This window comes from Falco cherrug, chromosome 13 (genome assembly GCF_023634085.1).
Source record: "Falco cherrug isolate bFalChe1 chromosome 13, bFalChe1.pri, whole genome shotgun sequence".
NCBI classification, from domain to species: domain Eukaryota; kingdom Metazoa; phylum Chordata; class Aves; order Falconiformes; family Falconidae; genus Falco; species Falco cherrug.
In genome coordinates, this window is record NC_073709.1 from 31,224,915 (window position 1) to 31,239,141 (window position 14,227).

Here is a 14,227-nt window from a genome sequence, read left to right on the forward strand (position 1 = left end):
GACTGCCACTGAGGAATGTTTTATTTTTGCTGCTGTGAGTGTGTGCCATTGGTACTCAGTCAGACCTTTGAGTATTAGTTCATACCGGAATGTTTCTAGCCATTAAAGGAGACTCAGAGGTGTAAGCAGGCCTAAACTTCACCCAGAAGGTTCTCGGTATTTTGTTTCTTTTGTGCATAAGGAAGTAAAATGCAAGTCTCCATTCTCAGGTGGTCTTGAAATTATACAGCTTGTGGTAGCAAATCTACCCTCCTTGGGTTTTTTTACCTCTCTGCTGAACCTGCCAAGCCATGCTGATACTGATAAGGATTAGTTTTTTGTTCTTTCTTGGATGAATTGAGTCTCCTGTTTGTCAGTTCAGAAATTCTACAAACTCAGAGGCTAAGGGGATTGTCAGAAGGCATCTTTCCAGATGTTTGCAGCACAATGCATATGGCTATCTGACCCAAGTTCTGCCTCAATATGCTGCGTGTTTACCATGGGCGCTCTCTCTCTCTCTTTAATTTTCCCCAAATCAATTTAGAGCATTTCATTTACTGAGTCAGCGGGTTTGCATATGAACAGCTAATCACCACCTATGGTGGGTTCTAAAGCTGGAAAGCAATGTGCTGTTGAGCCAGTGTCTACCTGCAATGCTTAATTAATTTCTCAGTGATGTTTCTAGCTTCTGAATATTTTGCTGCTGGTTTAACACAGAGGGGAATGTTTAATACATAATGTTAGGGGTATGCCACCAACAGCCCAGATTCTGATTTTTCCAAATGTGCCACTGCACTACTTCCAGGATGCTTCGTGTGTGTAGTACCAGCTGCCATCATTGATGCCATATTCTGTAGAACGAATGCCAGCCCCATTTGGGGGGTCTTTGCTATGGTATCCAGCTCATCATCTGCTCTGGTTCACTTCAGCAGGTGTGAAAAGACCTGGACTGCCCTGCTGTGAAGCCTAGAAACCAGGGAAATCACAGCCAAAAATGCCCATTTGGACACGGTGCCAGTCGATTCACTCGGAGCCAGTTCATTAGAGTCTGCGTATTGCACTTTGCCAGCGAGCAGATCTCCCACATCTAATGCCAACTACTTCTTTCCTTCAAACAGCTGATGTGTGCAAAGGCATCCATCCCAATTCATCAATTGCTTCAGCTTTTGCTCTAGTGTTATATTAATAGCTATCAAAGGCTCGCTCTTTTCTTACTCCTGACCATGTAGATGTTGCCTCTTACTGCCTGGCAGGTCTCCAGAAGAGACAGAGGTCTGTAAGCTCCTGCATAGTAGGAGCTTCGGGGCTTTACCTCTCCCATTTTGAACTGTCAAAATGGCACAATGAACTTGCTTCAACTTACCTGTATTAGAAGTTTCACATGGTGCATTACAGTAGAGTTGACGTTAGGGTCTTAAAAGTGCTTCACATGTGGACTGCCAGTAAGAGGAGTTCTTTCCCTGCTATAGGTTGAGTGCTTTAAACATCCACTGGCATTGCAAGGTCATTAAAAAAAAAAAAAAAAAAAAGTTTAGTCCTGATCCATTTTCTCAAGGGAAATTACTTAGGTGGATCTGAAAGTTATTCCAATGTTATTTAAGAGAGAGCGCTTTTCACTGTAATTTCTTTCAATAGCCTGATTTAGTAGACACTTGAAAATATAAAATGCCCAAGTTCTTTCATCTCGATTGTCACCTGACATTAAGACCATGTATGCACTAAGAGTTAGGAGTAGCCATGCAGGTATCAAGTTTAAAGGCATCATCCTCCTACACCATAAACATTTGCCAGCCTGCCTCTTCTACCCGTGTTGGTTCTGGTGAACTTGTCGTATGAACTGGGCCCTCCTCTGCTGCCTCCCTGGCCATCACTTTGTGTGGTATCTGAAGCGGTTCCTGGCAGTCCTGCTCAGCTCTGCTTTTTCTCTCTGATGTCTGCAAGGTGAAAGTCCTCATGATTCATCCTGTGGTTTCCACTGTCTGACATTATGGAACTGGACGTGAGACTCCACAAGTCCCTTCCCAAACTTGAGGTGAAGGTGAGCTGGTAGTCAGACTTAAGCAGCAGCTCGTCCCCAGAAGTTCTGTGGTCTGGAAGGCCCCTGTGGTGGTTTGCTTGAACCACTCAAAACCTCACACATCAGTCTTGAATGTCTGGTCACAATAATGTAACCAAATGGATTCACAAACCCATACTTGCATATCGATTTGTACCTCTTACCGATGCTTGTGTCATATACACTAGCAGTACAACAGACCCAGGAGCAATTCCAGGCAAGCGCAGTGATTTTTGGACAGAGAGAGAGAAGAACCACATCTAGTTTTCTCAGCCTCTGTCATAGTTTTGCAGTGTAGTCAAAGTCACTGATTTCTTTGTAGCTTTGGAGACAGGCAGGTGAACTGCACTGTTTACCTAAATTCAGTACTGGTAATTAATATAAAGCTCATCTACAATTTTGTTTCACCCACTACAAAATTGTGAACAATATAAGCTAGGAATAATAGAAACATTTCTGTCCTTTCAACCCCTAAATCTGACTTCGCTGCCATGACAGACTTACACCATGAGATAGGTGTATCTCTACAATCTTGCAGTTGTGTTTTAGGCTGAGAAATGGATATGAATATTCTGTGCTATCAAAGCAAGAAAGTAAGTAATGTTATCAGGTGTTCCTGTGTAAAATATAAATTTAATTCCTAGCCTCCTAATTTAGTTGTTGGCTTTGAAATGTTAAAAAACAGAGGGCTTTTTTTTAACATGCATGGATGCTAGATACTGTGCTGAACACTTTCTTGTGTCCAAAACATCCATCATTAATGCGGCTTTAATAAACCCATTGCTTCAGCATTCTCACCTCTACTGGTTATTGATGTGAGACTCAGCTCCTGCATGTGATAATGTCTATTTTACTTATGCTCTTTATCAACAAAGAGCTAGCTCTTCTTCTTCTTCCCAAGAAAATTAGAAGACTGTATTCATATAATAGAGATTCTGACACTAGCTTGATGTGGAAGGATTTGTTTTTATTTTCATATGACCAAGGAGAGAAAGTCATAAAATGAGAAAACTACATGAAATAAATTTACATATGGGAATAAATACATGGAAATGGACGCAATTACATTAAATGTGACAAAAATGTTAGAAACCCGGTTCTCTAAGGTATTTTAATTAATAAAAAACCTAATTATTGCTGAACTTTAATTGGAGTCTATAGAAACTTGGAAAGAGCTAAGGAAAACTGATTTTTTAAAAGAGTGTCTGGGGAATGAGGTTATGATTACTAGTGATGCCTGCTTATTGCAGCTATTCTCCTTGTGTTTTTGCTGCTGCTGGAATATAAAAAGTAAAAAAGTTGTTAGTCTTAACTTGAATCTCTTAGGTGGCTTCTGAGGGGAGTGTTATCTTTGTACTGCAGATAGTAGAGATATTAGCTTATCCCTTTTAAATTACAGGCACATATGTGAAAGCCAAAACAGATGTTTTGGACTCAACTTTACCAAAAAGAAAGGCCAGTAGTTCCACGATTAAATAGCATATACTAATTATTGCAGACTTCCATATCTGTGGAGTTTTCTGAAGGGATTATATGAGCATAAAAGAGGGAGAATCACCTTTTTGGTGATTAGAAAACAAAGAAATGAAAGAAGAGTTGGGAATGTTGTTAACTTTTGGATAATGTTTGTGATGTTTAATCTCATATGTTCTCTTTCTTCTAGCTACGAATGTCATGGCTCATCCATGGTGTCTTGCTGGGAAATATATCCCTGGTGCTGGTTGAGAACAAGACGGGAAAGGAGCAGACCCGGATGTTCTGGCATACAGATAGCAACAAAGGTTTGGGAATATGGCAGTGGATGATCTTACCTCTCCCAGATATACTGGATAGGTATGAGTCTCCTCGTCGTTCTCCTTTATGGTGATCAGTCATTTCATCACTAGCTACCTAACAATGAAGATGGCCAGCATCGCTGCTGGAAGTTGTTCCCTCAGGGAGAGGAAATGCTTGGTCCCCGGGAGATATCTTCTGTTAGAGGCGGGGAATGAGAATAACTGAATAGTTAGAGCAAAGCACACAGGTTTGGAACTCCTGAGTGGTGGTCTTGGTTCACAGGCTGGGTCAATGGGTAGTCTACAGCAAGGTGCTTAAATTTCTGTCTCTATTTTCTTGACTGGAAATAATCATTCTCCTCACATACTATTTTATGTAGCATATTTGATCCTCTTATGTGGTTTGCTAAAATTGGATGTGAGCTTCATAGCTGATTTTTTTTTCTGGGTATCAGATTCCCCGGAGTTCAATGTGTCTAGATCTGAGGATGAAAAAGATGGGAGAAGAACATGCTGCAAAATCAGACAAGGATGCGTCTGAACACCTTTGTGTTAGCTGTAGCAGGAGGCTCAGCTTAATAAGGGGCTGTCTCAGTTATAACTATTCTGGCTTTAGGCATGAAAGGTTTATCTGGTAGCATATGCTTAATCTGGTACCATATGCTTATTTAGAGTGTTGTTTTAGCTGTTTCTTACAAGTTAGCTTTAAGGGAATGCTCTTGTTCATTGTTTACTTTTTGTGTGCGCGCTGGTTTATGCTGTCTGCAGAGAAGACACAGGCGTACTTCACCTCCTGCTGCCCTGGCCCTCAGGGTGTAAGATGCAGCTACGATCTGTGCCATGAGTACTGGTGCCCTTTGTCTTTTTGGAAATCTGTGCCCTACAAAAAATGGATTTCATTAAGGGATAGTTTGCCTCATAAGAAATTTGAACAAACATTATATGAATATGTCTTTTATCTTGCTGGCTCTTGGGGATGCACGTAGGCTGAAATACAACAAGGACACTGCCAACGCTTTGGTCCTGAATGTATAATTAATACGTGTGCATCAAAGATGTAAAAAATATCAGCATTAAGCTTATTGTGCAGTTGCTGCTGAAGCACCATTTGTAAAAATACCTGGTTGCTTCATTCCCTTCAGCTCTGTTTCCTTTGAAGAATGGTATATTTTGCCATTATTATTTGTGTGATTTATTTTTTTACATTGCCAGGGGAATGTTTTGTACCTGAATTATTCTGTATTCTTATACTACTGCTTTCCTTCAAATTGTCTCTGGTTGTGCAGTCGGGCAGAGAATACTTTGATCTTAGGAGCCAGGCTAGCGGTGGTTCATGTGGAATCACAGATTCAACTGGTAGTACGGTGCTGCCTATTCTGTGTAAGGTGCTGACACCCTTACTTCCCCATTACTTGCAGAGAAAGGCAACAGGCTTCACTGAGGGAAGGGACTTTGTTGGAGGTTAAGACATGAGCAAGGAAAGCTTGGAAGTTTTAGTGTCTCTTGAAAAGTTTTTGTCATTTATTTACAGAAAGTGCGCTATTTTAATGATTTTTTAATTTTTTTTCCTAAGATTGATTTAGTTGAAACCAATCCTTCCTGGGAAGGAAGAAGTCTCCTATGAGACTTGGAAATGCTTCAGGCATCTTTCTCACCATCTCAAAACCTATATATACAAATTGGGAAGGAGTTCTATAGAAGTGTACATGGAAATGGTACTGGGGAGACTGCAGTATCTATACTTTGGAGATGATAAATGACGCTTTTATTGAAGTGTAAGAAGTATTTAATTGACGTGAACGCAGTGCTGGTGCTGCTGAAAGCTTGCTGTGCCTGTCTTTTTCTAATTGGTTCCTGTGTCAGTAGCTGTGAGGGTCTGTGATAGAAGCATGATACTGCAGATATTCCTACAGGAGGAGCTGAAACTTCAAATCACCTCCGAGAAGTAAAGCTCTTGAAGAAAGCACACCAGTGTACCAGTTCCACACAGAATTAGAGCACATGCCATTGTGATTGGGAAGCTGAATGGAAAGCATTATTAATAATCAGATAATATGCTCTAAAACTGCTCAAAAGCATGCTTGTTCAAAAGCTGCTTAGGCATAATTTCCATGTTTGGCTTATAGCACTTCAAAGAATCATTAGGAAGACTTCCAAGAAATTAGATCAGCTCTATCTTTAGAAACAGGCATTTCTTAAATGTTTGATATCCCTCAAGCTGTTGGGAGAAATTATATTTGGGCAGAAAATCACAGCTAGAACATTTCAGGTGAATTGGCAGGAACAGAAAGTAGGGAGGAGTATGACAAAGAAAGTAAATTGGACTGAGGGACGTTAGATCTCTAGCACTGCGTTAGCCTGGGCAGCCCTGGACACATGCTAAATTTCCTAGAGTACGAAGAGGAGAGGATCGTCTTCTTTCCTTCCATTTGATCCTTAGGAAAGCATCCAGTTGCAATTTCACCCTGTGTGAGGTCTTACCTTTTCTGTGTGAACTTAGAGGATGAAGCCCTGGCTTTTACATCCTCCCAAAGTTAGCCATCCTTCCTTGTTCTGGAAAGTGTTGGCCAAACAGTCTGGAGAGTCAGCTCCTAAGGTATGTGGGTTAACAGAGCTGTAACCCAATTCCAAATGCTCACTATCTTCCGTGTGTGGAGGAGGAAGGGCAGAGAGCCCGCTGAAGGGTACGCCATCAAAGCAGCTACAATTAAAGGAGCCGATTGTAGGCCAGAGCTTCTTGAACTGTTGGAAGAACAGATTGCCTATCAGAGGCAAAAGACAAAGTCTCCGGATCCGGAGGTGCTGTGTTTTAACTTGCCACTTAAATACACTCCCTATGAACTAACAATCCTTGCGGTGCTTCGTTTGGCCCCCATGGAGCCACCTGCCCCTCCCTGAAGGACGTGTTACCTGCAAATCTGACAATTTGCACAGATTAGCGAAACCTAGAGAATCGGTCATTTTTACTTATCGGAATTTACTCATGAATGCAGTGCTAAAATAATTGGTTTGAGAGTAGTGTAGCAAACCACGTTATTGTAAAATTGTTATATTTGATGGAAAATTACTATTTGTGTTCCAATGATAAGTGATAAGCCTGTTGAGGATTGTTCTTTTTGAACTTCACGGAAATGCACATAGGAAACAGCCTTAAAAGCTCTGTTGTAGTTGGTAGCTTGGCCTCGCTTATTTTATGCATTGGTTTTTAGTTAGTAAGTAAATGTGAGTTTAAATTTATTAATGATCTAGTCATGGGAATGTGACAGCAAGAGCAAATAAAAGCCTGATGTAATTGGAGATGAGTGATTTGTGTAGCTAATAATTAGATCTTCTGTTAGTTTAACAGTATGGTTAAGGTATATCACATGGATAAAATACAAGCACATGTAACAAAGTGATTCTCTGGAGCTTGCTGTAGGCTGACGCTTATTATCACCAACCCACCTTTTTTGCTATGCAGTGGAAAAGGTGGAAAAGGATTAACTCTAATAGGTTGAAGCCTGGCTGAAAAAAATAATGCTTTAAGAAACAAACTTGAATTCTCTTGATTTCTGCTCCCTTGGTGAAGTTGAGGCCAGCCGTGTGGAACGGCTAAATGTTCTGTGGGTCCCTCTACCAGCTGGCTGGAGTTCCTGAAGTGGGCTCCACGTGAGCCAGCCCAGCCCAGCCGTGGTCTTTTAAGGCCTGTATTCTTTACTAAACCTGTCCTTTTCTTTAAAGATTTCACTGTAACTTCTGTAAGGGGAAGGTGGTAAAAATGGCAAGTGTTAATAGCAACCTGTCTAACCTCAGTACAATCTTCTGACAGAAGAATGTTGCATAGAAATAGAAAAGGAATTAAATGTATCTACTGGTTAGAAAGGTTTCCTTGGCTTCCTATCTTCTTAAGTTAAGTTTTTTAGCATTACAAAGTCTAAATTTGTAGCCAGTCTTAAGTAATACTGGCCGGATGGGGGAAGGAGGAGCGAAAGGAGAAGTTTGCTTGAGGTCTCTAAAAACTACATTTTCGGTCCTAAGTAGGGGCACTGCCTTGTCACTGACAGCAAGACAAGGCCCTGTGTCCTTTTAGCAGTGCAGCACATTCATAAAATAAAAACCAATTTTCACCCAGTTGTGCTCAGAGAGCTTCAAAATAGTTTTCTTGCTGATCACCATCTCCTGAACACAGAATGAGGGATTTTGTTATGTTGGAAGAGAAAAATGTGACTTGCCTGGAAGCCTAGGTATGGATGTCACCTTCCTGAGGAAGAAAGCAAAAAAGTCTACAGATCTAAGTTACCTCAGATGATATTCTGTTGCAACAAGTCAACGTTCACGTCCAGATGACTGTAATTTCTTTCTTTAAACTGGCTTCTTTACCTATGCCAGTCTTGCTGGCTTGCTAGATTTTTATGAACTACACTGGTGCTCATCAGTTTTTCGTCTACATATCAAAGTGGGATTCCCTTTGAGTCCTCGGGAGTGAGATCCTTTGGTCTGTCTGGCTCCTTCAGCAGCTCTGATCTCAGTGGCAGCCAGAGCAGCTGGGGACCCTCTCACTCATGGCTGCAGAAAAGAGAGTAGTAAAAAGAAGTTGTCTCATACGACTCTGCCGTACCACTGTGGCTAAACACTCTTCCTGTCTAATAATTTCTTCTTGCATTGCTCTGTCTCTCCCTCATACCTCTTGCAGGTTTTCTTTCTAATAAGTTTCTGGGCATTAGGTTTCCCATCAAGGAAGAAAAAGAAAAGAAAAGTTCTCAGCAACATTTTATACCCAGAGGCCTGTTTTTCTCCTGTTATTCCTGACCTTTCTTCCCATTCTGCTGTGAAGAAACAGGGACTCTCCATACAAGCTAGACATATGTCTCCCTACACATTACCACATATATATTAATTGGTCAAATCTACGCTCAGATCTCTTTATTCTTTCTTCTTATATCCGTCCAACAAGCCTAGCCTGTGTTGCTCTGATGTGGTCCCACATTACTTTGATAAGAACAGAGTGAGACTTTAATGCCCATATCGCTGCTTTTCTGCAAAGTAGCATTAACTTTGTCTGCTGCTGTCCTCCTTCTGAAATAGTTATTCTGCTGGTGGCTGTTCTGTGCATCTGAAAAAGGGGGTTTTGGTGACTGTGTGTACAGAGTACCTGTGGCAGATTCTGTACGTGTATATATTCTGCATGGTTGCCTTTAATAACACCATTGAATCTCAGCCTTTATTACTAGCTATTAAGTAACTTCCTGCACGGCAATTCTGTCACTGTAACTGAGTTTGGTTAACATGCTTATATTTCTCTAAATAATCTCATTCCACCTAAGTATGTCTTTTATCCCAAATAGTAAGTATTCCTTTGTGAAGTGAGCTAACAATGCATCATTTGTAACAGAGACATTAATGGGAGCCTGAATGTAATAAGGGTTAGTGACCTGAAACTTCACTGTTCCGTAAGTGCCTCGGTCTCAAGCAGGTTCAGCCGTAATTATTTTAGCTAGGTAGAGAGAGAAATCAGTTTCATCAGAGGCAAAACATTACAAGTTATGAAATGGGATCTGTACGTACAGGCATGCTGTGATCGTGTCACTGCATGGGGGTTTGAGTACAGAGGAGATTAACGTTCAATCTTGGTTAATAATCCCTATCTTTATGATAAAAAGAAAAAAAAAATGATTATGAGCCTTTCTAAAATAATGGCATGTAGACAGCTGCCTAAGTCTGGCTAATGGAAACCTGAAGTATCCGTATAAGCCAGAGACAATATTTAGGTGGCATTCAGAATTGTTACTGAAGGGAGGGAGCTGCAGAATTTGCCCAGAATCAACTTTCTGAGGTCTTCAGTTCAAGGAGAATGGGTTTTATTTCCCTCTGAACAGAAGAGGATATAAGATATTCAAAAGCTAACACTTCTGTGCAATGAAGACTTAAGATGTAAGCACAACAGTTTGTCCTCGTGGAGGCAATGCTAACATAACTATAGATGTATTTTTCATATTTGTAGCTAAGTATTTCCCTCTGTAAATAAACCCAGATATTTTTTTGGGGGGGAACCAGTCTTCTGTTAGGATCAAGAAAATGGTAAGTAACCAAAAAAACCCAACTGAACAGAAAAGCCAGGGTGATGTGATGAAGCTCAAATGCTGACCACACTGAAATAAACCCAAAGATCCTGAGGAATGGGGAAGATTGCAGCCCAGAGGTTTTGCCCTGTTTCTGTCAGATTTAACCGAGTTGAAATGTGCTTGGTCCTACCTTTCAAGGAACTGTTCCTCTGGATTCAGGTTTCACAGGTTTGGCCAAAGAAACAAACCAAAAGAAGCTTGTTTGTTATGTCTTTGGTGCCATTTCTTATCTGCCACTCTGAAATATTTGATCAGTAGTCACCCTTGAGTGGTTTTTGAATTTATGTAAAACTTATATCTTTCAGACAGCCCAGCTGATATTCCCCAACGGGGAGATTTGAATTAGGTTTTTTGGTTTTTGTCCACCTGGTACAGCATTTCCCATCTGCCTCAAACAGGGTTGTGTTTTGTTTGTTTGTTTGTTTGTTTTAAACAAAAAGCCTTTGTATGAGTTGCATTTACAGCTCAGCTGACACTCAACTCTGCGGGATGTAACTTGTGCTTCCCAATTGTCACACATCTAAGGAACTTTTTCTAGCTGTGCTCCTGGGGCCAAGTAGGGCAAAGCAGTCAAGTAGGACAGATAAGTAATTTCCGCCAGTTCTCAAGTAATGATTTTTCTAATATCCAAGCCGTTAAAGACTTCTGTAGCAGCCGTATTTTCATTTCTTTGAAGAAGCGTAGCTTACACACACAGACTTATCTGATGAGGATTTGGATTCCATGTGGGGAAGTTGCTGGGAGATTTTAAGCAACAAAGTCATGACAAACAAGCTTGCCAGCACTGATCTTCCTGCTCCTGTATAATTGCCTTCAGGAATACTCTTTCATGGCTATGTCTGTGTTTGCAGCGAATTTATCTACACGCTGCTGTGGACCAGTATCTGTGCTGGGTAGGTGCCAGTTGAAGTACTGTGTGCGCAGTCAGTATACCCCTCTTTGATCTGTGCAAAAATATCCATGACACGTTGTCACCTCCAGCATTACACTGAGTCACTGCAATAACAGACGCTTCTGGTGTTTCAGTATCAGCTTCCACCAAAGTCAGAGGAAGTTGTTTCATTGATTTCAGGGATCAAACAGAAAGAAATAAAAGGAGGGGGCAAGGGAACAAGATTGTCTGTGGGGGTTTTTTCGTTTCACTGATGTGTGACATTTCCATCTTCAGTTTTGATTAAATTTCCCTTAATTAGCCCGTTAAGCTAAACCCACCAAAGCTAATGATTGAAATGTTGGTTAACTGATGATCTTGTTTCATTGGAATTTGAAAGACATCACATTTCTAAATTAATAGTGGCATTAAACTGGAAAAGAGAAAAAGATGAACTATTTGTTGCAGAAATGCTGGTCTCAAGAGAAGGCTTGTACTGAAACTGCATTCATGTTAGAAAAAAAAAATTAGATTGATAGGCAACCAGAGCAGCACTGATGGTCCTAACAGTGTTTAACATTCACATGATTTTTGTATTTTGGAGCCATTTCTGTCATTTTTTTCATCCCTACTGAAGTTCAGGAAACTTCTCAAGTCTTCAGGTCCCAGTGCTCCTGCAGGTGAAATCAGCGAGGCTGTCTCTTGGCTGGAACGAACTGTAATAAAAGCAAAACCCAACCTATTGCATTCTTATATTGGCATGTTAGACGGCACTCCCTTCAGTGATGGAAATAGTGGTTTGCATCATGCTTTCCTGTTCTTAGGGGCTGAACATTTGGTAATTATCATAACAACCCTTTATTGTCTGAAGAGGCATGACATGAACGGCGCACCAAGGGATAACACCTTGGGCCCTGAAGCCTAGGTTCTGCCAAGGAAAATTACCTGAACCTATATTCAGAAGTATTTAGTTCCCTGCAGGCATAAAGAAGGTACATAGTAGTCTTTGCAGAAGTGTCTGTCTCTTCTGTTATGCAAAAAAGAAGAGACAGATAGCTGAGCTAAAGTCTGCAGAAATAGAGGGGAAAGCTGATGTGGAAATACTGCTTATTGTCTTTGTAATTCATTAGCATCACACAAACATACACATCAAAATGTCCACATGTCTAAGCGGCATTTAGTGCACACCCCCAGGAAACAGGCCAAAGATCAAATGCATCAGAGACCCCGTTCCAGTGGTCCCTTCAATGCAGCACCAAGGCTCACTCTGTGCAGGCCATTGATTTTCAGACACAGCCAACTGAAAGATGTGGAGCTGAATCTGGTTCCACTTGACCTCTTCCTGGAGGTTGCAGCAGTGCACAACAAGGAGGGAGAAGCTGCTGCTGAGCTGCAGCCTGTAGTTTTCAGCCCAAGGTAGGTGCTGGTGCTCCGTAATGTACCAGACTATGACCTGCAGTGGTTCAGGACCTGTTTCACATACAGGTCGGTCATCTCTGCTGCTGGCACAGTAACTTGCAGGAAAAAGTAGATCAGAACTGACTTTGTCCAACAGCTTTTGTTTAAAACTCACATGGCATGCCTGAAATTGAACAGCTTATGTTTATGCTAGAGCTTGTAATTTCATTTGAAGTGTTGTGGGATGTCAGCTGTGGAGCAAAGAGGGGGAGGAGGCAGGGGGAGGACAGCTGATGTTGTTGCAAGCCAGTTTAATATCCAAGGATTTTCTGTTCCTTCCAGTTCTCCTCTTCGACATTCCCACAGTGGGTTTCAGGTATACCAGCTAAGAACCGTGAGGCTTCTGGCAATGCCAGGCTGCAGTTGCGCTTTGCAGGGATTGCGAAGGCAAAAAATACACTTTGTGTGACACATATTCGGTGACCTTCAGATTTGTTTGGATGGAGCTGCCACATTTTGAGCTGATAAAGACGGATCATTTAGCAAGAAAAATCATGTTTTGCTCTTTGGAGTTTCCTTTGATGCTAGGGATACTCTTCCCTCACCATATCCACTGTTCTTTGTGTCAATCACTTGCTTTTTCATAGCAGCTGCTCATTTCTTTAGAACATAAAAAGTCCATTTTAGAAAAGTCTTTCCATATGTCCAGTGCATGTCTCCAAAGGGTGAGACATTTCAGTATTGAAGCATCACTGCTTTGCTTTACCAGAAATAAAGGAGGAACGCAGTAGCTACATCAGCTCTTTTGTGTTGTGAACAGACTGTGTTCTGTTCTAAACCCTTTGCGCCTTTCAGGGGTTTCCAGGAGGTTTTTCCTGTTTGAAGTTTTTCTTTTGGTTGGGTCAGCTTTCCTGACTGCGTCCCCCTCTGTAGCTTAGCAAGAACACCAGTTGCTTCAGACGCTTCAATCCAGATATCCTCAAAAGGCACGTTTATCCCTGGGATCTGTTTTAGCTTATGCCAAGCCTCACTGTCATCTCTGGTGGTGAAAGCTGCACTGTGTTTGAGAACAACATGGAAGCTGGTTACATGTGTTGACAGAGGCAGGAGGCTCAGACAAAACCCTCACTCAAAGCACAGGAACATGCTATCCCAAGTAGATACACATACGAGCAGAGAAGCTTCACTTGAATTTTGTTTTGTGATGGTTTGCTAAGGAGAGGTGGATTTTAAAAACTGTAGGAGGCAACAAGACTAATGTAAGAGTACTGGTAGCAGACAAAAAAGCTGAGACCCAGTACTAAGGGTAAAGAACTAGAGTCTGTGGGAATAAAAATATTCTGCTGGTGTTTAGATTCTTGCTGCAGTAAAAGGACAGAATTTCTACAGCCTTTCAAAATAAATAGGGCTGCTCCTCAATAATACTTTGTTTTGTTATCAGTTTCTCATCTAAACTGGAACACCTGCAAGAATCCACATTCTGGCTAAACAGATCTAAAAGACAGAGCAGGAACCATCAGCAATAGATCTCCATGAAAGAGACCCATGAATGGCTTAACTTCTGCTGGTGTAAAACATCAAGATGCAAGAGAATGAGGTTTAAATAATATTACATATTCTCTTGCAGCTTGTTCTTACAGCATATAATAGTTTCATGTTTTTATAGTCTTGATGCAACCTCTCAGCATTGTATCTGACTTCTGGGCCATGCTCGGCTGCTTTTAGAAATTGTCCTCCTCCCTAAGCAGAGTATTACGACATTACGTGGCAGATATGCACTGGGAGAACGTGAACTTGCTAAGCTAAGAGAAAATCTAAGTCCGTGAGCGCCCTAAATGAATGCGCAGTCAATATACTATCAGATTTGAAGTATTTGGTTATGGGTTATTTCTGCTCTTCCTGTTAACTGGTAATATCACTGAGGGTGAATTTACAGGGATCTTTTTTCTGGTAATGTAGGAGTAGCAGAACTTCCTGGCAAAAGCCAGCTGAGAGTGTGGCAGTGATTTAAGGCAAACCTGCTCAGCTTCCACAAGGAGATAATGAG

At 41.3% G+C, this 14,227-nt stretch overlaps 1 protein-coding gene across 1 annotated transcript in view; it reads left to right on the plus strand.

The window, feature by feature from the left end:
* Positions 1-14,227, plus strand: part of ALK (ALK receptor tyrosine kinase) — a 281,080-nt gene that overhangs the window by 221,984 nt on the left and 44,869 nt on the right. The window contains exon 9 of the mRNA XM_014277243.3: positions 3,699-3,868. Coding sequence (XP_014132718.2) covers positions 3,699-3,868 — 170 coding nt within the window. The remainder of the gene's footprint in view (positions 1-3,698; positions 3,869-14,227) is intronic.